The sequence below is a fragment of the Cnephaeus nilssonii genome (genome assembly GCF_951640355.1).
Source record: "Cnephaeus nilssonii genome assembly, chromosome: 22".
Classification (NCBI taxonomy): Eukaryota; Metazoa; Chordata; class Mammalia; order Chiroptera; family Vespertilionidae; genus Cnephaeus; species Cnephaeus nilssonii.
The window spans coordinates 18,628,975-18,652,398 of NC_137093.1; the positions used below are offsets into that span (position 1 = coordinate 18,628,975).

The 23,424-nt window shown below is 55.8% G+C and overlaps 1 protein-coding gene across 1 annotated transcript; it reads left to right on the forward strand.

The window, feature by feature from the left end:
- Positions 1-1,092: 1,092 nt before the first annotated feature.
- On the forward strand, positions 1,093-21,090 carry ADAMTS15 (ADAM metallopeptidase with thrombospondin type 1 motif 15). The gene is made up of 8 exons (XM_079762535.1): positions 1,093-2,385; positions 11,640-11,772; positions 12,267-12,434; positions 12,669-12,952; positions 16,157-16,334; positions 17,271-17,452; positions 17,560-17,735; positions 18,378-21,090. Exons 1-8 carry the CDS (start codon positions 1,429-1,431, stop codon positions 19,150-19,152), a joined length of 2,853 nt encoding a protein of 950 aa, XP_079618661.1. The 5' UTR covers positions 1,093-1,428; the 3' UTR covers positions 19,153-21,090.
- Positions 21,091-23,424: the final 2,334 nt, after the last annotated feature.

Consider the following 23,424-nt stretch of genomic DNA (forward strand, 5'->3'; position numbering starts at 1 on the left):
GATGGTCTGTCCCCACGACATGCACTCCGTCTTTCACGCCAGTGCCCTGAGTGGTACTTAGTCGAGGATCAAATGAAATAAACTCCTGGGAGAAGTACCCTCTGGTTTTTCTACTGTACGCCAGTCCCTCAGGCCCTCCTTTGCAGGAAGACCACCTTTCTCCATATCCCCACCACGCACTGGTGTGCTAGTCATTGCTGAACAAGGGCTCCCCTCTCTTCCCTAAGCCCCGAGGCACAGCATTCGCCTATTTCCGTGGTGTAAATACTTCCACCAGGATCTCTTCCAAGAGTAGCATACGGGTCAGCATTTCCACCCCCTTCCCTCCTCCTCCTGCTCTCTTCTGGAAGCTGTGGGCTTGTCCTGGAGGGTTGGTGGTTCGGAGCCCAAGAGTCGATTAGGGAGTGACGAGGTTTGTTTTTAAACATAATTTATAATTGTAAGTTTATAGAGTTGAACTTTTTTAATAATGGCTGTGTTTAACAGCTGACTGGCAGAATGCCTGAAAACTTAACAGTCTGCACCAACCCAGCCAGCACACCACGGCCCCCTGGGCAGACTGTGGGCGTAGGTGGCCCTGGGTTTCAGAAGGACTCTGAAGCTGCCCCTCCGGCATGGACATTCACAGGGGTCATTCTTGGTTCTGGTTCTTTCAGGGGACAGTGTCATGAAGAACCAGCAGGGATGTTGCAACGGGGGGGGGGGGGGGGGGGGGAGGGCTGGGGGCGGGAGGGCAGTGGTGGGTCTTCATTCCCAACTCGGCAACCCAACTGCCTTGAGAGTGGCGGTGGGCAGATGTCCGTTGGGGCAGAAGTAAGCGATGGGTCGGGCGTGTCGGGCACCAGGGCATAACTTGAGGGCAAAAAAAAAACGCGAACGGAGATTCCTGTTTCCCGGCCAGCCCACGCCTCCTGCCTCAGCTCAACGCCACTCCCTCCCCGCCAAGTGGCTCTCGGCTCTGGAGGCGGGACCGAGTTCTTCGATGGCCCCCGGAGGCTCCCAGCTGCAAGCTTTGGGAGGCTGGGAGGCGAGAGAGGGAGGGGCGCCGACTGGGCAGTCCAAAGAGAAGGGGGCCTTTAATAGGCTCGCCCAGCGCCCGGTTTGTGGCGGAGTGGCTGCAGTTGGGAGACGCGGCCCGGCACCTCCCTCTAGTTCTGGGCTGCAAAGCTTCGCCTTGCACTTGACAGCGGTTGCACTGAAGTTCCTGCCGCGCGCTTGGCTAGGGAGGGCACAGGTAGGAGGCGCGGGCTGCAGGGCGCTCGCTCCCCGCTCCCCGCTCGCCGCTCGGGGAGCAGTCGCCCTCCCTTCGCTCTCCTTCCCGGGAGCGGCGGGCTGCCCGGGGTGTCGGCGGTGCCGGTGCGGGCTGCACCGAGATCGTGCCGGCGGCGGCTCCTGCTCCGAGAGCGCGGCTGTGCGCTGCCCGGCGCCATGCTTCTGCTGAGCATCGTCACCCTGGCTCTCGTCGGGGCACCCGCGGGCGGTGCAGAGCCAGAGCGGGAGGTGGTGGTGCCCATCCTACTGGACCCGGACATCAACGGCCGCCAGTACTACCGGCGGGGCCCCGAGGACCCCGGGGAGCAGGGGCTCATTTTTCAGATCACGGCGTTCCAGGAGGACTTTTACCTACACCTGACACCGGATGCCCAGTTCCTGGCGCCCGCCTTCGCCACTGAGCATCTGGGGGTCCCGCTCCAGGGGCGCCCCGCGAACTCCCCGGACCTGCGACGTTGCTTTTACTCTGGGGACGTGAACGCCGAGCCGGATTCGTTCGCTGCCGTGAGCCTGTGCGGGGGGCTGCGCGGAGCCTTCGGTTACCGAGGCGTGGAGTATGTCATTAGCCCGCTGCCCAATGCCAGCGCGCCCGCGGCGCAGCGCAACCGCCAGGGCGCACACCTCCTCCAGCGCCGCGGCGCCCCTGGCGGGCCTCCCGGAGACCCCACCTCTCGCTGCGGTGTGGCTTCAGGCTGGAACCCCGCCATCCTGCGGGCTCTGGACCCTTACAAGCCTCGGCGGACCGGCTTAGGGGAGAGTCGCAGCAGGCGCAGGTCTGGGCGCGCCAAGCGCTTCGTGTCCATCCCGCGCTACGTGGAGACCCTGGTGGTGGCGGACGAGTCCATGGTCAAGTTCCACGGCGAGGACTTGGAGCACTACCTGCTGACGCTGCTGGCCACCGCGGCGCGACTCTACCGCCACCCCAGCATCCTCAACCCCATCAGCATCGTGGTGGTCAAGGTGCTGCTCCTTGGAGACCGCGACGCGGGGCCCAAGGTCACAGGCAACGCGGCCTTGACGTTGCGCAACTTCTGTGCCTGGCAGAAGAAGCTGAACAAAGTGAGCGACAAGCACCCCGAGTACTGGGACACCGCCATCCTCTTCACCAGGCAGGTAAGTTCATCTGTCACCTCTCTGGACCCACACAGCTTCATTTCCATCAGGTCACTGCCCTTAGCTCTCCAGATGCGCTTTGTGCGCGCAATGCCCCCCCCCCCCCCCCACCGCCCGCCGCCCCCCGAGCCCCCATTCAAATTTCGTTGATTTCCGATTCTCACGTTGGATCTTCCAGGGAGAGCCCGCTCCTAGGCTCAGCGAACTTGGGCTCAAGTGCGTCTGGGTGCACGTGGGCGGTCAGAAGGTGTTGGCCTGGCGTGGCCAATCAGCGCCTCCTGGATCAGGTGCCAAGGGGCCGGAGCCCGGGAAGTTGCCGCCCAGGAGCCGCAGTTTGTCTTCCAGGCAGATAGGAGGCATGGGAGAGGGCGGGTGGGAAAAGTCCGCCCCTTTCTATGGGGGCGTCTACGTTGCTTCAGGCACCCAGGTTCCCTTCTGCTGGTAGATCTGGCAGGTGAGCCAAATGGCCCCGGTTAAGCACCTGGCTACATTTCTCATGGGGGACATGTTCAGTTTGTCCTCTCTGCTCTGGGCCCGGAAAAGCTGGATGTGGGATGTTTTGTAGGTTACAGTGACAGGACAGACGGAAGTACTGGGACCATTCCCTCGGTCATTGCTGCCTCCTCTGGTGCTGGGCCCGACTTCTGTTCCAGGGGCTTCCAGTACATTCAGAGCAAGCCATCTAAGTAGGGCACTTGTTTGGAGCTCGAAGTTTCACTTGGAGCTGAGTTGGGAAGCTCTCTTTCAATGTTCCCATGTCCTTGTTGGTGGATGGTGACCCTTGGCCCCGATGGATGCTGTGGAACAGAGCAGGCGAGGTTGCTCCTGGCCTCAAATCACTGAATCTGCCTGCGACTGCGCTCCGGGTTCTGCCCCCGGCCCTGTGGCCGGGTGTGAGCTCAGGGAAGGGGGCATTGGAGACCTTAGCTACAGGGTTGGAATATTGGGACTAGAACGCAGATCAGAAAAGCAGCCGTGCCTTTGCTATGGGTCTGGGAAAGTGGAGGTTTGTGGATGTTGGAGTGATTGGGTACCGTGAAGTGTCTGGATTCTTAAAATTTGATAGATACCGAAGCCTGGGAGGTAAAGGGGCATTCACGTGACCCGCTTCCTCTGCTTTTGGGGGCTGCAACTTGAATCTGGGCCATCCCACAGCGTTCTGGGGAGGGCACAGACCCCATGGTTACCCGTGGGGCTCTGAGTCTCCACAGTTTCCGAACGGGCCCTCGAAGCGGGACTGGCGCACTTGGGGCTGGAGCCGGAGGCTTCTACACTAACCCATTTGGCACAGCTAGTCCCTTCCCGCAGTTGAACTTCCTCCTTTCCCAGCCTTCTCCTCCCACCACCTGGTTTCTCTAGGGAGGTCTTTGGCCCGAGTCTGTTTCCTTGCGCTCATTCTTCCAATTGAGGTCTATGGAGCTGCCACTGCCCAGGCCCTCACAAGCACCGCCTGAGTCATGGGGAAATGACAAAGGAGGTGGCTTTGACCTCTGCACGCAGGCCAACTAGGCAGGCAGATTGCCGGGGGAAGCAAGCAAAGGCCGAGAGCAGGATAGCTTAATGGGCAAAGCAGCTGCTGCTCATCCGCTGCCTGGGATGCCCTGTGGAGGGAGGTCACTCGCTGGCTCTAAAGCACCAGACCTCAGTCTCTGCTGCCCGGTGGCCAGGCGACTTTTGGAACCAGCCCTGGGAAGAGGACTCCCGCCGGGACCCCGGGCCATGCAAGAGAAGCCATCAAGCAGCACGCCAGCTTCTGTGTGTCCGTGTGTAAGCGAGACCCCCGGGGGCTGTGTTGACAATGCGTAATGGGTCCAAGCTGTATGACCGCTTGGGTCAGAGACGGTGACGAGCAAGATGTGACTTTCAGAAGCTCTCTTCCTCTCCGTCGTCCAGAGGGCAGAGCCAGACGGTGGGGAGGCCGCGTGGGCAGGTCCGTCCTCCACGTATGTGCTCTGCGCGTTAGAGTCAGCGCCGCTCCCTCGCCGCCCGGCCAGCGCAGACGGCAGAGCCCGCTGCATTCCCAGAGCCTGAGGAGCTGCTCATTCCTGAACTCCCCCGGGAAGGTACAGTATGCGATGAGAACATGCGCGCACAGCTGCGCTTTCCAGATGTGGCCTCCGGGAACCCGGAGGAGTCGCCTGCTCCCCTCCGACACGGGAGGGACTTCTCTTTCACTTCGGGAGGGTCAGTAGTTATCCTTTACGTCAGATGCATGAGCTGCTCTGCTTAAACCTGGTTTATAATAGCGGCGTAATCAATGCATTTCAAACTAAAGTTTGAATGATATATACTCTGCGCATGTAGTTTGTTTGGATAAGAAGTTTTTAGAAATGCACTTATTTTGTAAATCAGCTTTTGTTTAGAAGGGCTCCGGAGAGGAGGGACACTTTTAGAGTCATCTATTTCTTGATTCTCCCAGAGAAATTGGCAAACTGGCTAGTGACTCTAACCGATCACACACTCTAGTTGTGGTTTCCACAGAGAGAAAGCGGTTAGGAAGGGGACAGGCTTGGTCCCTTGGAGTTCCAGGTGCCAGAGATACCTGCAAGGAGAGCACTAAGAGCGACAGGACCTGAAGCACTGGAGCCCCCCACCCCCCACCACCCTTGGACCGCCCATCGAGCTGCTGTGTATGACAACAAGCCTGGGCGGGACTGTGGGGAGATGCTTGGCAGGCAGTGGGAGGGGCGTGGGGTGTTGAAATCAAAACACTGGGAAGACAAGACCCAGGGAGTCTCCTGTGCACAAAAGGAGAAAGAAATGGCTCATACGACAAGTATTTTGACAATCTGAGGAGTTTGCTTAACGATTCAGAGAAAGTTCATGTTCCTGGAGAAAGCGCACATCTCATTTTCTGAGGCGATCAGCTTGCAGCCTCATAACAGCAGGGTGAGGTCAGCGCAGGATCGGAACCAGGGCTGTGCGGAAGCCGAGCCAGGCTTTCTGGGTGGACCCTGACTTCCGAGGAGGGAAGTTTCTGAGGCTTCCTGTTGCTCTGGCGGCCGGAGCCAGCTAGTCCATGCGAGACCCTCTTCTCTCTCCAGGCCCAGCGCCTCCGCTGTTTGGGTAACTGCGATAGACTGGCTTCCATTCATGTATTCGTACATACTTCTAATACTCACCGAGCATCTATTATTTCCAGGTACTATCCTGGGCCGTGGAGATAGAGATATTAGTAAGATGTGGCCTCTGGCCCCCAGGAATTCATTGCGAGTCAGGGAGCCCAACAAGGAACCCTTCTATCCACAGGTCGATGCGCTATCCACTGAGCCAAACCGGCTAGGGCAGTGGTCGGCAAACTCATTAGTCAACAGAGCCAAATATCAACAGTACAATGATTGAAATTTCTTTTGAGAGCCAAATTTTTTAAACTTAAACTTCTTCTAACGCCACTTCTTCAAAATAGACTCGCCCAGGCGGTGGTATTTTGTGGAAGAGCCACACTCAAGGGGCCAAAGAGCCGCATGTGGCTCGAGAGCCTCAGTTTGCCGACCACGGGGCTAGGGCAACATATGTTTTAAATTGAATGCTGTTAGTTGCGTCACAGCCCTCTGGGTTATCATCAGATCAATTGTTGCGGTATTGAAGTGCTTGTGTGCAAGTCAGCATGATTCTGCCGAATAATGGCTCCAAAGCGCGGGCGTAGTGATGCCGGCAGTTCCAGTACGCCCACGAGAAGCTGTCAAGTGCTTCCTTTAAATGCAGAGAGGAGTGCAAAATATCAAAATAAGATATTTCGAGAGAGAAAGAGACCACATTCACTTAAATTTTATTTCAGTACTAGAGGCCTGGTGCATGAAAATTCATGCACTGGAGCGGGGGGGGGGGGGGGGTCCCTCAGCCCGGCCTGCCCACTCTCACAGTCCCGGAGCCCTCAGGAACAGGAGGTGACCCAGCGATCAGCGGAAGGTGATGCCCCATCACACCTCTGCTGCTGCCACTGCCAGCAGTGCAAGCCTCGGCCAGCCCTGGTTACCTGAGCCTCGGGTTGCCCTGGGTGGCTGGGGAGCTGAGTGGATTGGGTGCTGCCATCTTTGAGGGTGGGGCAGCAATTAGCATATTCCCTCCTTATTGGCTGTGGGTGCCGCCATCTTTGCCACGGTGTGAGGGCCAATTAGCATAGTCCCTCTTTATTAGATAGGCTATTGCTAAAATTGTTCTATTTCATTGCTCATTTCTTACTGTACCTAAGTGATAAATTAAACTTAGGGGTGTATGTCTAGGAAGAAACATCGCATAGGTAGAGTTCAGCACTAGTCATGGTTTCAGGCTTCCACTGGGGGTCTTGGAACATATCCCCTGTGGATGGAGGGCAAACTGTATATGTTTGCTGTTGTTGAATGATTACCTAAAGGTCCTTTGCCAGAATCTACATCTGGGACAGGCCTGATTGAAAGCATTCTGTCCCGTGGCCCTTGCAAGTTTCCTTGACACCCGTCTGATGACATTCCTGTTCTTGTGTGGGAACTGCGGGCTCCAGCATTTGCCACTCCCCCTGATCTGTCAGCTCCTGTAAGGCAGGACCTCTCTACCTCTGCTGGGCCCCTGCACACGCCGTTGTTTTGTATGTGTCCACGGAAGGAAGGCGCCGACACAGTGAAAGGGCTGCGCGTGGCTACAGGGCTTGGTAGCTCACCTCCCTGCCTGGGGCTCATTAATCCAACGTTGTCTTAGGCTGTCAGGCTGCAGGGCTGGGAGAGGGAGTTTAGCCTCCTCTGGCATTTCATCTGGGCTCTTTGCCATCAGGCTTTTCCCTGGAGAAAGGAGGGGCCCCGTGAGGAGCCAGCAGGCAGGGTACACAGCAGGGATGGGGTCAGTGTGTCAGTGCAGGTGTGGGGCATGGAGCCAAGGCTTGCTCATCCAGGGAGCTGGTGCAGACACTGCGCTAAGAGCAGTCTCCGAAGCTAATCCTGCCGCTTCCCCCTACCCTGGCCTCTCCCCACTCGGAGATCAGCTGCTCTGGGGCTGGGGGCTGGGGTGGACAGTCTTGCCCTCTTGAGATTCCCCAGCATATTCATTCTTGGGGTGCACGTGCACCGGAAGCAGTGCAGGTTTGTGGGAATTGTTCCGTTCTGAGGCTGTGCTGCCTGGATTTCAATCCTCCTCTGTCCCTCCCTCCCAGCCCAACCCTGGGCTCACTGACCCTGGCCTGGTTACTTATCTTCTCTGGGTCTCATTGTAAAATGGAGCCTCATAATGGCATCTCCCTCCTAAAGCTGATGTGAGGATGTGATGAGCTACCACAGGTAGGACTCCACAAGCTGTGTCCCGCACGTAGTAGCGACTCAAGAAACGTTAGCCACTGTCATTGCATTTGGTGTGTGGACACTTGTGAACGGATGGTTTCTAGAGAAAGTTCGGTCTGCCTGCCGGCTTTGGGTTCCTCTTCTTCCTCACTGAGGGAGTTCCTGGGGTTTTGATGGCCTCAGTCTTTTGCTATAATACCATCTGTACATCCCGAGGGCTTTATATTCCAGTGACACCCAATCTGTGTATAGAAGGGCAAGTTCTCCTCTTCACTGGGCAGCCTTCATCACATTGGCCTAGCATTGAATTGCTAGATTAAAAATAATTTTTTTTAAATTGATTTCAGAGAGTCAGGGAGAGATAGAAACATCGGTGATGAGAGAGAAGCATTGATTGGCTGCCTCCTGCATGCCCTCCACTGGGGATCAAACCCCCAACCTGGACATGCGCCCCAACCAGGAATGGAACCGACAACCTTTCGGTACATGGGACGATGCTCAACCAACTGAGCAACACCGGCCAGGGCCAAGGTGTTCTTCTTATTTATTTATTTTCAAATCGTGGCTCCAATCTTAAATGATTTTATAGAAGGGGACAGTTAGGTAAGAATAATCCAAGAGGTCTAGGTTCTTGGCCAAGATGACTCTTGGGTCACCTGGAACAGCAGCTGCAGCTCCGAGGAGCCATGACGGATGATCAGAAACGGTGAGGCAGGTAGGGACTGGGCTGAGCAGCGAGCACATTCTCAAGGCGGGAAGAGCCAGAGCAGTTTTCATTTATGGAGATGAGATCCTGCGCTAAAGAGGTTAATGCAGTCTGAGTGCATCTGAGTTCACTCCGGAGGGTGGAGGCATTCAGTGCCACCAATGAGGCCCCACTGGCCCCGCACACTGCCTGCAGGCGCTCTCGGCACCGTGGCCCAGCGAGTCACCGGGGGAAGAGGGACAGGCAGAGCCTCTGACCCCAAACAGCTGCATCTTGCCACAGTGAAGGAACTGGCTACCCTAGGACACTTGCTCTCAGCTACACCCTGACCCTCAGGACATTTGCCGGCTCTCTCCTTGTTCCTCTTGTTTGATCCAGGGAAACTGGGATTTCTTAATGGAAAGAACAGGTTGCTCCTGGCCAGGAACGGCCTGCAGCTGCTTGTCTTTGCTCCACAGAGAGTCCACCCTCCCTGAGAGGAAGGAGGCTGGAAGGAGGCTTCTGGCCGGGCCACTGAGCTCCAGGGGCTGCCTAGACTCAGGCCGAGCTCCCCACCTGCTCTAGTCATTTCTGTGAGCAGAGAGGGACAGGACTCTGAACTTGCACCTGGGTGACCTTCACTTTCTGTGAGTTCGTTTTACTCTACCCCGCATGGGTCAATAGACAAGATGATCCTCCTTGTTTTCCATTCTGAAAGTAGACCAGGCTCTGTTTCTTTACAGCCCAGAAGGCCAGACGGGGCTGAGAACCTGGGATTGGGGAGGGAGCAGAGGTGCAAGGCCACGGTACAGTCTTGGTTCAGGGTGACAATGGGCCCTTCCCCAGAGTTGGAAGCTGAGGCCCTGAGGAGAGCAGGGACTTGCCCAACGTCACACATGTACTTGGGGACGGGACCAGGACCAGAATCTAGGCTTCGCAGTCTGTGTCCTCTCTCTCACATAGGCCAACAGGGAGCGTTCGTGGTGCCCCAGGACCAAGTAACATGCTTGTCCTACAGGCTCTGACCATCAGGCTAGATTTTTCCGGGGCTACCGCCTTAGGGGATCCTGTACTCTAGCGTCCAGGGACATATGGGCCCCATTGCAACCTCCTTTGTTGTGCCCCTGCATAAAACTTCATTCCCCTTTCCTCATCGAGGGCCCTTAGCTGCATCACAAGCAGGTCTATAGGACTCACTGCTATTCCCCAGCAGTCAGGTTCCCTAAACTGCTGGCCAGGTGCACTTCCCCTCCCAGGCTTTGGCAGCGGTTGTCTTTAGGTTTCAGAATCCCGGGGAAGGAGATCTTTCTGAGCCTTGGAGAGGGAAGGGTAGTTGGAAAAGAAGGGGCTCCCAGAAGTGGAGGGAGGGCCACACGCCAGCACCGGACAGCAGCTCGAGGGGGCCCAGGCGTTTTGCCCGTCCTTGACTGTGGGCTCAGTCTGATCACCCTGGCCGTTCTCTGGCTGGATAACCTCACTCACGAGGAGGTGTGACTGTCACCTGACCATGGGAAGCCAAGTTTCACTGCTCAGGTGGTAAACTTCTGAAGGCTTTGGATTAAATTTTGCTGATCTTCTGAACCATGACCCCCTTTCCTCCTATGCCCTCTGACCTCACTAACTGGGTTGCCTCCCTTCCCCCCAAGTCAGCACGCACTTGCACATGCACACACGCATATAGCCCTTAAGAGAAGGAAGCCAACAGCTGTGTGTGTGTGTGTGTGTGTGTGTGTGTGTGTGTGTCAGTGTGTGTGTTTCTGTAAACACCTGGGCTCCCAGAGGAGAACATGCACAGCTCTTTCTCTGGAGGGTTCGCTCAGGAGGCACCAGGCAGTCGACTGTGAAGTGTGAAGTCTGGAAATAGTGCTGACTGTTACCGACCACAAGGGCACATTTTTGCCTAAGACGCGAACCTCTCCAAGCCTCAGCTTCCTGTCTGCAGAAGGTGACAATAGTCATTATTCCAGTGGGATGTGGTGACGATTCAGCAGGGTCACGTGTGAGAAGTGCACGCACAGTGTCAGCATCTGATAAATCATCACCGTGATGAACTATGATCATGACTCTCAGTTTCCGTCTTTGACAAATAGGCATATCATATACCTGCCTCCTAAGGCTGTTGTGGGGATGTAATAGTTTCCTGTCAGCTGTAAAGTGCCCTCCACAAAAAAGGCAAAGATAGAGAGAGGAGAGAGCCAGTACTACTGGTCAGCAGTGTCTTCTCAAGAGGAGCAGAATGGCCCGGCCAGTGTGGGTTAGTGGTTGAGAGTCAACCTATGAACCAGGAGGTCATGGTTCGATTCCTGGTCAGGGCACATGCCTGGGTTGTGGACTCAATCCCCAGTAGAGGGCATGCAGGAGGCAGCCAATCAATGATTTTCTTTCATCATTGATGTTTCTATCACTCCCTCTTTCTCTGAAATCAATAAAAAATATATTAAAAAAATAGAGGAGCACATGTATGCAAGTGTCTTATTCTAGCTGCAGGTCCTGGGCTTTGCAGTAGATTCTAGATGCATCGCTGGCCCATACTGTTTAATAGGTTCTTTGAGGTAAGCCATCCAGGACTTCCATATCCCTGGAAGTGCCTCCTGTCAGGGGTGTTGCTAGAAGCCCTACTTCCGGTTGCAAGTTACCTTTCAGTACAAAAAGAGGGACCTTCCTGCTTAGGTCACAATCCACTTAATTTGTTTTCCTTCCTAGCAGCCATTGGGCCCACTGTCCCCCTGAGCTTCCATAGCAAGTGAGCTGTGTCTGGACAGAGGCGTGGGCTCACCTCACTCTGCCTCCTCCCAACCCAAAGAGGCCGGATGGAGGCATGGGTGGGCCCTTGGCCAGTGACCCTTTGGCTGAGAGTCTGAGCTTAATTCATGGTTGTCCAAAAGCAGCCACTCAGCCAAGACCAAGGCTGCACAGAGCTGACTGAACGTACACCGCGCTTGCCTTCCACCCCCGCCTGCCTCTGTTGGGCACAAGCAGAGACTCGCCCAGCTGTGGAAGTCACCGTATTCTGGTCTGGAAGGCCGACTCTATATAAAGCAATGGCCCTGTAGTTTAATTCGGTACCTCCTCATTTCCTCCCACAGGACCTTCCAGCATAGGACTTGTGAGCCACAGAGCTGTCTTCCGGAGGCCTCCTCCTTCAGCCTGGGTCCATCCCATGAATAGCCAGCCCCACAGCCCCCTGGGAAAGGGCCTGGCTGAGAAGGTGCTGCACCCGGTTAGGCTTGGAATGGGAGCGAGCTGGAATGCTCTTTCTCCCCTCGGGTCTGCCTGTTACTGTCTCTAACCTCTGGCTGGCTTCTGCTTCCCTTGCCTGGCAGGACCTGTGTGGAGCCACCACCTGTGACACGCTGGGCATGGCTGACGTGGGCACCATGTGCGACCCCAAGAGAAGCTGTTCTGTGATCGAGGACGATGGGCTCCCGTCAGCCTTCACCACTGCCCACGAGCTGGGTGAGGCTGGAGGGGGCTCTCGGGCGGGGTGGGAGAGCTCCCCTCGGGGATCTCTCTGGGTTCCCTGGGTGCTTGGCAGGGGAGACACATGGGCATGTCTGTGTTTCCTCATGGCCCGAAGCCTTAGGGATCCTCTCTCAGGGCTGGCGTCTTCCCTAGCAATGGCTTTGTTTGATTTTCTCGGCTTGCCCCAGCTCAGTTGGCCAGCGATATTGTCCGAGCACGTCAGCCGTCAGCGTTGTCTCATCAACCAGGCACTAAGGGGAAAGTATGTTCCATGCACTGCTGTCCTCACTGAGCCCACAGCCTCCTGGATGGGACAGAGGACACAGGAACATGATGTTGGGGACATGTGCTAAGCAATCCATCAATACATAGAAATGACCAGCCTGATTGACCTGGCTTTCTAGTTTCCCCAACTGGTCCTCCTCCCCAACCTCTCCCCATTGCCTCCTAACTGCACAGCCCCTGAGCCTTCTTGCCTCACCCCACAGGCCATGTGTTCAACATGCCCCATGACAACGTGAAAGTGTGTGAGGAGGTGTTCGGGAAACTCCGGGCCAACCACATGATGTCCCCAACGCTCATCCAGATCGACCGTGCCAACCCCTGGTCAGCCTGCAGCGCTGCCATCATCACCGACTTCCTGGACAGTGGGCACGGTAAGCCGGGGCCACCGAGCAGGAGTGTCAGTCTGTCACTGTTGGCGGTGCCCGCCACCTCTCTGGACCTGTCCTCTGTTACCCAAGGTGTGCATGACCCCGAAGAGGTGGGCTCTGAAGAGGGTCTGCCCATTCCATTGCCCCTTGCTTCATTCTCCCTACCATTCAGGTACTGGTTAGCCAAGCCCCACCTTCCCCAGCTCATCCCTCATGCATGCCCTTGGCTCTCTGCAGGAGACTGCCTCCTGGACCAGCCCAGCAAGCCCATTGCCCTGCCCGAGGACCTGCCGGGGGCCAGCTATTCCCTGAGCCAGCAGTGCGAGCTGGCCTTCGGTGTGGGCTCCAAGCCCTGTCCCTACATGCAGTACTGCACCAAACTGTGGTGCACCGGCAAGGCCAAGGGGCAGATGGTGTGCCAGACCCGCCACTTCCCCTGGGCAGATGGCACCAGCTGCGGCGAGGGCAAGTTCTGCCTCAAGGGGACCTGCGTGCAGAGACACAACCTCAATAAGTACAGGGTGAGTGTGCTGGAGGGGAGTAGACCCTGGGGACCTCCACAGGGAATTTGTCTCATCCCAGCTTTGCGATGTGACCATATCTGTGTCACCTTGCTGTGCTGTGCCTCGATTTCCCTGTCTGTGATTCTATTGCCATCTTGACTCTAAGACTGGAGAGAAAAGATATGGTAGGTCTTAGGCAGGTGGGCAAAGCCCTTCACCCGGAGTGAGGGGTCCCCGCGCCAAGCTCTGCACCTCATCCTACCTGGGAGCTCTGGACCAAAGCTGACCACTTGATATTTGGGTTGCTCATTCTTTGGTTCCTTCCTTCCTTTCTTCCCTCATCAGCTCTCTCTGAGTGTGTCCCATGTTCAGGGAGCTGTGGCCAAAGGTGAGCAAGGCTCTGAGCTGGAAGGAAGCCGATCCCTTGAGCAAGTCTCCATATTTGCTGCATCCTGAGCCAAGCATCAGTTTCTGTTGTGGTTGTTGGTTTTTGAAGCCGAACCACAATGGAAGAAACGTTATTTTTCCTGATAAGCAGGATTAGCAATCAAACCAGAACACATTCAAAACCCCAAATATTCTCTGGATATAATAAACACTTTCTCCAGGTTCTGGGTAGGGACAGTGAAGGGATTTGTACGTTCCCAGGCAGGAATAAGAAGTCCCTCTGCTCCCTCAATCCTGGGGAGGATCATCGCCTCTCCACCCCGGCTGGGCCGCAGGAGGGGTTGGCTTGGGGTTGTGTGTACACCGAAGCAATATAATGAAAAAAGCACTCACCAAGCACGTTAGCAATTGCCCTGAGATGGGTGTGGTATGGAATTATGTAAAATCTTTTTCTGTGTTCTGGGAACATATACTTAATTAAACTTTAGCCATTTATTAGGCAACAACCCCTTGTGTTCAGGGGACTGTGTAAGACACAGTGGTGGCCAGAAAAACAAATAAAAATGGGCCATGTCTCAGAGGGCTCACAGGCTGGTGGGGAAGCTGGAAACGGAACTGTAACACAAGCCACAGGGAGGCGTGAGTTACGTGTTAAGGCAGAAGCATGAAAGTGTGTCATGGGAGATCAGGATGAGAGTTTGATGATCATTAGAGGGGTCTGAAAAAACTTGGATGAGGGGGTCGGATTAGAAGAGAGCCTTGAGGGATGAGTAGGGCGAGATGGAGCAGAGATGAGCGAAGTCAGAGAGGCGGGGCCAGCTGGAGTGTTGAGTGGATGAGGGCTCTATCAGAATCAGCTTTGGGCAGATGGTTTGGGGCTGGATTGCAGTTGTCTTGACCACCAGGCTGATGCATTTAGATTAGAAGGTCCTGGCCAGCTCCTGCTCCTGAGAATGAGATGAGTCAGGAGGATAAGGAAGATAATAACTTCTTAAGGATATTAGATATAGGAAATGTGATCTGGGAAGCACCATCTTTCCCCATGCTTTTTGGAATTCTCAGCCCATCAGCAGCAAAATCCACTACATCCTCAACCTCTTTTCTGAGCACTCTGGGTACCTGCCTCCTCCAGGTCTTCGTATTTGCTCCCTCTGCGTGGAGTGCCCTTTTTCTCTCAGTATTTCCTAGATTGACACTTAACTGAGCTATGCCAGTCGGGCAGCACATCTTTTATTGTTCACCTGGCCCTGCTTGGAAGCAGTCGCTTTGAGGGCAAGGATTTGTTGCACAGAGTCAGACAGGTGGTAGGAACTCAATGGATATTTGGTGAATGAAGGAATGATGGCACATGGGAGGAGCATGATGAATGTTTCCTTTAGAAACCAGTAGGAAGAAGTGGTGCCAGGTAGCATCATCTCAGAAGTCATGGGACCAATGCTAAATAACTGCAGAAAAACTAGAGACGGCCCTAGCGGGTTTGGCTCAGTGGATAGAGCATTGGCCTGCAGACTGAAGGGTCCCAGATTCAATTCAGGTGAAGGGCACATGCCCAGGTTGTGGGCTTGATCCCCAATAGGGGGCTTGCAGGAGGCAGTTGATCAATGATTCTCTCTCATCATTGATGTTCCTATCTCTCTCTCCCTCCCTGAAACCAATTAAAATATATATATATACATAAAAAAAGAAAAACTAAAGACGGCAAGGCCTAGCCACAGGCTCTTTCAGTCTTGAGAGGTCGTTGCTGATTGGGAGTGGCTTCCCTGGCGCAATGGGGACGAGAACCACATTGCCAGCGCAGAGCGGGAGGAGGGAGAAAGAGCAGACGCAGAGGACTGTCTTAGAAATAAAAGGCTGGAATGAGGTGGGGCTCCCGCTTGAGGAGAAAGCGGGCCCCAGGGAAAGTGTTTTCTACAGGATGGAACCGCCACATTGACACAATGAAGCCAGAACTCTGACAGAAGGACAGATCGGGCAGATACGCCGAATCTATGAATATAACTTAAAGTTCTTCTGGTGCATGCGGCCAGCTCCCCATGAGCTCCATGTGGATTAGTGGTTTTGGATGATGTGTGACAGCGTTTTAATCCCAGGCTTGTTTCGAGGGGCTGATTCCTTTATTGCCCAACTGATGTGCGCTCGGGGGATACAAACTCACTTTACTGTCATCATAAGGAAAACATCCCCAAGGCTATAAATTTTCTATCCCCTCTCCACCCTCTTAAAAAAATAAGACAACACTGCACAATTCAGCCCAAAGCCAAGTCGAGTTGTAAGATTGCCTCATAGTCTCTTATGTGTATCTCCTCTTAACACAAACATCAGAGCTGCTAATAGTGAAACTTCTTCAAATTCAGCCCCCAAGTGAGGTTAAGATCAGTCTGGTTTTGTGAAAAGTCTGCATTAGTGAACACGTACAGATAAAAATATCCAAATATCTGTGGTTTACTGGCATCAGCTGGGGACTGGCTATGTCTTAGATTTAGAGACTTATAAATACGCTAACAATAGGTAAGGGGACACTCTGAACTGCTGCACGGTGGCAAGCACAGTGCCAGGAATATTCATATATGTTGCATCATTTAAATCTTCTCTGTGTGTGACCACACGCCTGTGTATCATGGGCCCTGTTTTTGCGGATGAAGGACCTGAGACTTGGAAATTTTCCCGACTTGCTCTTGCCCACTGCTGTGATGAGGGGCGGAGGAGGCTGTAGAATTGGGCTTCATTCAGAGGGAGGGGACCAGGGAGGCTGTACCAGTGTTGCTCTCTTGTGGGCTCAGGGTGTGGGTGTGGCACCCCGACCCCTGCAGGAGCATAACAGACTCTTCCTCACAGGTGGACGGCTCCTGGGCCAAATGGGAGCCCTACGGCCCCTGCTCTCGCACCTGTGGCGGGGGAGTGCAGCTGGCCCGGAGGCAGTGCAGCAACCCCACCCCGGCCAATGGGGGCAAGTACTGCGAGGGAGTGAGGGTGAAGTACCGATCCTGCAACCTGGAGCCCTGCCCCAGCTCAGGTGAGGAGGGAGGGCAGCTGTGGCCTGGGCCTGGGGGAGGCAGGCCAGCCTGGAGGTCACAGCCCCCACTTTGGGTCATTCATGGCCACAGAGTTCCTGCAGACAAGATTGCCTGCCTTAGGCCAGAGCCTGGGAATGCACAGGTGCGCATTCCTTTTGGGATAACTTCTCTGTCTACTCCCTTGGCTGGATGCTTAGACTGGGAGGCTGCATGGCCCCAGGGAACGAGACGTAAGCCGGAATTCATTATCCAGGGAACCATGGCCTGGGGTGGGAAGAAAATGACATCTTTATTTTAGTTAACCTTTTTAATTTAAAATTTAGGACTTCCTTCTATTAGAAATTTAGTATTTTTTACTAACCTTTCTATCCAAAATGTAGTGGTAGCAGTACCTATGACTTTCTCACCAGTAGAAATCATGGCTATTTCACATTACATTTTAGTTGTCATGGATTTCTCAAAATGCCATTTGTGCTTGTCACTACTTCAAAATTATAGGGGTTATAGTCTCATTATGGAGTCTTGTTATTTATTGTGTAATAACAAAGAAGCACACATATCACAATATGTTTCAAAATATGTTGGCCATTGTATATCGATGTAATTAGTATTCCATGTAATTTATCTTATACATTTAATAACATTCTGAAAGTAGTTTCAGTAGCCTGCTGAAGGGCTGGTTCTATAGCACAGAGGGTTAGGGTGCCTGATACAATGGCTTTAAGGCCAGACTCCTGGGGAAGGTGGCCCAGATGTCTTATCATCAGTGTCCTGCATCCTTGGCCCCAGCCTGCTTTAGTCCTCTGAGATGGGGTGGCTTCAGGGCTGGGGATCACTCAGCTGAGAGTGGGGAAGACCCCCAGGAGGGCTCTCTACTTCGCTCCCACCTTGGCCCCCTCCCTTTAGCTTTCTGCACCTGCTTGCTCCCTCCCCAGCCTCTGGCAAGAGCTTCCGGGAGGAACAGTGCGAGGCCTTCAATGGCTACAACCACAGCACCAACCGGCTCACCCTCACCGTGTCGTGGGTGCCCAAGTACTCAGGGGTGTCTCCCCAGGACAAGTGCAAGCTCATCTGCCGAGCCAACGGCACCGGCTACTTCTACGTGTTGGCACCCAAGGTGAGCGACCTGGAGGCCCAGAGGTCAGAGAAGGTTCAAGGCCTTCGGGGAAGCCTCCAGTTGACCTGTCCCTCTCTCCATTCCTCACCCTCCTGGGGGCACTGCAGGTGGTGGATGGTACGCTGTGTACCCCCGACTCTACCTCGGTCTGCGTCCAGGGCAAGTGCATCAAGGCTGGCTGCGACGGGAACCTGGGCTCCAAGAAGAAGTTCGACAAGTGCGGGGTGTGCGGGGGAGACAATAAGAGCTGTAAGAAGGTGACAGGACTCTTCACCAAGCCCATGTGAGTTCTGGGCCCTGGAGGGTGTGGCCAGGGAGCAGGGGAGAGGAGGAGTGAGTGGCATAGCGCCCAGACATTGGAAGCTTGAGTTCGATTGGGGTAAATGTCAGATCCTGGCCAGTATCCTTGCTGTGGAGACCACTCACACTCTTCTATGAGTATGACATTCATTCATTCATTCATTCATTCAGCAAGCAAAGATGACTGCAAAGATGCATGCTCAAGGAGGAGCCCACTCAGCAGGAGATGCTGCTCAGGGGGATGGCAGAGAGTTGTTAGAATCTGTCTAGAGTCCTTGTTGTTGTTGTTTTATAGAAGCTAAATATATATATATATATATATATATTATTGATTTTAGAGAGGAAGGGAGAAGAAGAGAGAGATTGAAACATCAATGATGAGAAAGAATCATTGATCGGCTGCCTTCTGCACGCCTCACACTGGGGATCGAGCCTGCAACCCGGGCATGTGCCCTGACTGGGAATCGAACTGTGACCTCCTGGTTCATGTGTCGATGCTCAACCACTGAGCCACACTGGCTGGGGCCACCCCGGGTTTCATGAAAGGGGAATCTTTATGGCGTTAGCGGGATCCAGGTCTTTCCACCCAGGCATCTGTCTAATGCGCAACCCCCTCCCGCCGCAGGCACGGCTACAATTTCGTGGTGGCCATTCCCGCAGGCGCCTCGAGCATTGACATCCGCCAGCGGGGCTACAAGGGGCTGATTGGCGACGAGAACTACCTGGCCCTGAAGAACAGCCAAGGCAAGTACCTGCTCAACGGGCACTTCGTGGTGTCACCCATGGAGCGGGACCTGGTGGTGAAGGGCAGCGTGCTGCGCTACAGTGGCACGGGCATGGCCGTGGAGAGCCTGCAGGCCTCCCGGCCCATCCTGGAGCCCCTGACCGTGGAGGTCCTCTCTGTGGGGAAGATGACGCCGCCGCGGGTCCGCTATTCCTTCTATCTGCCCAAAGAGCCCCGGGAGGACAAGTCCTCCCACGCCAAGGACCCCCGGGGCCCCCCCGTGCTCCACAACAGCGTCCTCAGCCTCTCCAATCAAGTGGAGCAGCCGGATGACAGGCCCGCTGCGCGCTGGGTGGCCGGCAGCTGGGGGCCGTGCTCCGTGACCTGTGGCGGGGGCCTGCAGAGGCGGGCGGTGGTCTGCCGGGGCGCCCCCGGGCAGCGCGCAGCATCTGCCTGCAAGGCCAACCATCGGCCGGCGGAGACGCGAGCCTGTGGGGACCCCTGCCCGACCTGGGAGCTCGGTGCCTGGTCGCCCTGCTCCAAGAGCTGTGGCCGCGGCTTTAAGAGGCGTCCGCTCAAGTGTGTGGGCCACGGAGGGCGGCTGCTGGCCCGGGACCAGTGCAACCTGCGTCGGAAGCCCCAGGAACTGGACTTCTGCATCCTGAGGCCGTGCTGAGCGGGACCTACGGTGCTGCCGGTGTTCTGGCCAGCGGGAGCTGTGGGCCGGGGGCAGTGGCCCGGGGCCCACGCCACGATGTCACCACATCCAGGGACAAGGATCATGGGTGGGAGCAAGCGGTTTCCTCCTACCCCCTGGCCTGGGCGGGGAGCTAAGTAACTAACACACAGTCTACCTCACACCTGGCTCCTCCAGGGCCCAGTCTCGGGAGAGGCTGAGAGGTGCGGGTGCTGGGCAAGAAGGTGCTGGGGCCCAGTTTCCAAGAGACCTGGAGGGTGGCCACTCCCAGGCAGACTTCAGGGACCTGGGCCCCCAATGGGGAGGCCACAGGCTGCTGGAAGGGTCATGGCCCAGCAGCTGGCACCCTCAGGTGGCCCCGGGGGCTCTGAGCCGTCTCTGAACAAGGTGCTTTTAGCCCACTTTCCTTTTCTGACCGACAGACTGAACCATGCACATGGGCTCGGGGTGAGCAGGGAGAGGGAGGTGCGGTGTGCCTGCAGCCCGGGCCACTCTTCTTGAGAAGAGCTGGATGTATGGGGGAGTCCTGAGGTTCCTCATCTTCCTTCTACTCTGGGCCCCCCTTTAAAGAGACACCTCTTCTCCTGTGTCATCCAGGCCTCCAGCGGGAGGGCTGTCACACCAGTGTCCTCCGAGGCTCCGCGGGAAGGGATAGGAAGTCGATAGGGAGCTGTTGTCTTCACGAGGGATCCGACCATTTTGAAAAATGCTGGAACATATAAGGGGAGATGGATTCTGTGGCTGAAACAGGGGGTTTGGGGAGAGATCTCGAGGGCTCTGCGGTCCCTGCGGCTGGGCTGAGCCTGGGGGAATGTCACCCTAGGGTGGGAGGAGGAGGCCCGGGTTCTGATGGCTTCCTCCTCCACGGAGGCAGGTGTCCATCAGGCTGATGCCTTTGGCTCTGCGTCGCCTTCCCAGTGGCCAGGGTCCCGGGCCTACTAAGAGGGCATGGGGTGTGCCCAGGAGGGCCGGTGCTGAAACTCCACATGCCTGCAGGTTGGTCCTCATCCGGACAGCTCCACGCAGTCTGGCTTGGGCATGTCGCTTGGCATCCCAGGCGGTGGTTTCTGCGGTTGGAAAATGGGATTCACTAGTTGCTACCTCAGGCTGTACTCTCTGGGAACCCCCCCTGGGCCCTCCCCCGGGGCAGTGGTGTCTTGGTGCTTCCAGAAGACCTCGCCGCGTCCTCTGTAGCCTGAGCTGTCCAGGCACAAAGATGAGCTCCGGTGCATGGCTCTCTGCTGTCCACAGCCTGGCCACGCACGGCGGTTCCAAATACATAGACAGGTGCCCTCTCTCTTCAGGTGCCCTGGCCGCAGGAGACACCAAGAATCCATCACCTGACCCAGGGGCCTTGATAACCACCAGTGGGAGCAGCTGGCGAGCTGTCTGCTTTGGAGACATGCTAGGGGAGTGGAAACCAGGGCGTTCCTACAGCTCCAAGTGGGAAGATGTTTTGGGGTTGGATCCTTTGGCCAAGTAGGGTGTCTTTATGAGGGCTCGGCTGCCCCAGGATGCACACAGAAGGTTCTGCTTCTGAGCGTGGGTATGAGTCCTGGACTTCAGCGAGGTGACATCAGGGCAAGTGTCTTCATTCGGTTTCCCCTCTTAGTCAGAATCCGCAAATGAGCCGGGCAGCCAGGCGGGCCTCTGGGGTGGTGTTCTCATCCCAGTCTAACGCTGGCTGAGCCCCGGCGCAGAGCCTCTGGAGCAGGGGGTGTGCCGGGCTTGGAGGCAGGGCTGCAGTCACCCTAGGAGACCAAGGGAGGAGGATTCCTTGCCCCGCAGGAGCGAGCACTGGAGGCTGCAGGGCTAAGAGGAGCCCAGGGTGCCAGGCTGGACACAGACCTGCCGACCGACAACAGCACCGCGCCATGTGCCTGGTGCACCCGTCCTCGGCGAGGAGAGGGGGCCGTGGGGGCCGAGTGGGATGGGCAGGGGAAGAGGTGGGGTGTGTGGGGGGAAGGGAGCTGCCATCAGTGGGGTACTTGGCCCTTCCCAGAGCAGCTTTCTGAGTCATGCCAAGGAGGGATAACCAGTCTTGTTCCTGACACAGGCTGGGTCTCGCTGTCCTTGTCTGTCGTGATGTTTTTCTCTTTCCTTTTTTTTTTCCTTTTCTTTTCAAAAGAAGTATGACCAAGACAACTTGGGAGGTTGGTCCTGTCTTTGACCATTTCACGAATCCAACCATGCTCTCCAAGGCCGAGCACAGATGAGCCTCAAGGCACAGGCATCTAGGGATGGGATAAAACGCTAAGGTGGTGTTTCTTGTCCAGTGGAAGGAGAGGAGCATTCTGGGGGCTCCAGCAACTTCTTTTGCAGGATGTGGCCCAGGAAGGACCTGGGCTCAGGAGCCCTCTGCCCCCTCTGCCCACCGTGTGCACTGATTGGAGGAGTTTGAGCGCATGGCCTTGCCCTGCTGAGGGGTGGGGTGGGGACAGGTGCAGAGACGTGCGTGTTTCCGGCCTGGAGGGCACCGTCATCATGGAGCCCCCTCTGTGTCTGGTTCCTTTGCATTCCGTGTTCTGCAGGGGATGGGAGACCCGGGTACCGCCGGGCTGTGTATACTGTGTATACGTGGGGCCAGCTGCTGCAGGGACAACAGCCTTCTCCTAATAAAGTTGTAAGTATTTAAACCTGTGTCGGTGACTTCATCTCGTCTACAAAGACTCATCCCAAATCTACTGAGCACCCACCACGTGCCAGCCACGGAGCTGGGGGCTGTGGTATAGCGGTGACTGGGGCAGGTGCAGGCCCGTCCCATGCAGCTGGCTGAGGAGATAGAGCAAACTAGGCAGCACAGTGGTGAGTGTGGTGAGTGCCAAGGAGAGGAACTGATGCACAGAAGAACTGAGGTCGGGGTGTGTGGGGTGTGTGACCCAGGAGAGCCTGGCCGAGGGCGGGACACAGCCTGCTGAAGGGGCAGGAGCCGTCCACCATCCAACAGAGGAACAGCATGCTGGGGCCTGGGACCAGCAGGAGCAGGAAGGCCGCTGGGGTCACCTGGACCCCTCTAGTGAGGGGCGAGGCACAGGAGGGGCCAGAGGGTCTACCGTGCAGGGGTTCTGGGTACCTGCCTTAGGAGGAAACCCCAAGTTTCATTCTGTTGGGAGGATGTTTCTCGCTTCCCAGTTCTGTTTTGGTTGGCCAGTGTTAGCAACCAAAGGGGAGGGGTGGGATACGTTTCGAATAACATCCAACTGCGAGTCCAGAGACTTGTCTCAGATCTGAGGTCCTCTCTGGGAATCCCGCTTCCTGTCTGCGAGGTGAGAAGGTAGGGTTACTATTTAATGTTCCTTTAGGGTGTTTTGGCCTTAACAGTCTGGGTTTCTAGGCACAGTTATGGCTGAATCTTTGGGAGATGATTGTTGGGTGTCAGTTGTGGGTCAGAGAGGAAAGGGCCCCTTCCTATGCCTTCCCTGCAGGGCCTCAGGGAGAATGGCTTCTCAGAGCCCATTGTACACGGAGAGGGGCCGAGGAGGGATCCAGAGTCGGGGCCTGAACACGGGTCAGCCCTAGATAAAGGTTCTGGAGAAGGAGGCCTGAGCCCTAGGAGCCCAGGTGACCCTATGGGCTGGGGGAAGCGGGGAAGGGTCTGCAGGGGCTCACGCTGGTGTCTAAGCTACAAGTCAGTAATTGTACGATCTTCGTAGGTTTACACAAAATGCTGCCACGTTCCCGGGCTTGTTATTTTTGTCACCCCTTTTGTTTCCCATGACAGCCAGTGCCAATAATGGGAATGTCCCCACGGGCAGGGGTAGGGGTAAAGGAAGACTTTCTCTACTTACAACACCTTTGACACGAAATGTGTGGCTTTTCCCCCACACCAACCCATGTCCCAGCTCTCTGATGCTGACGGGTGTCCTAGAATTTATTTCTGCCACTAACTAGCTGGAGTCAGCATCAGACTCCACGGGTTCAAGGGCACAGTCCCACAAGGCGCCCCACTGCAGACACCAGTCTCAAGTCGTGGTCCGCAGGACGCCCAGGCTTCGGACACACTTAGCTACAGAGTTGAGGGTTTCCACAGTCCCCCCTCAGGGCTGGTGATTTGCTGGGATGGCTCACAGAACCTAGGGAAACACTTGCTTATGTTTCCTGGTTTATGATAAAGGGCACAGGTGAACAGCCACGGGCAGAGGTCTGTGGGGCGAGGACCTGGGGGTTCTGAGTGCAGGAGCTCTGTCCCCGTGGGGTTGGGGCATCACCTCCCTGCACTCATGTGGTCCCCAGGCCGAAGCTCTCCACACC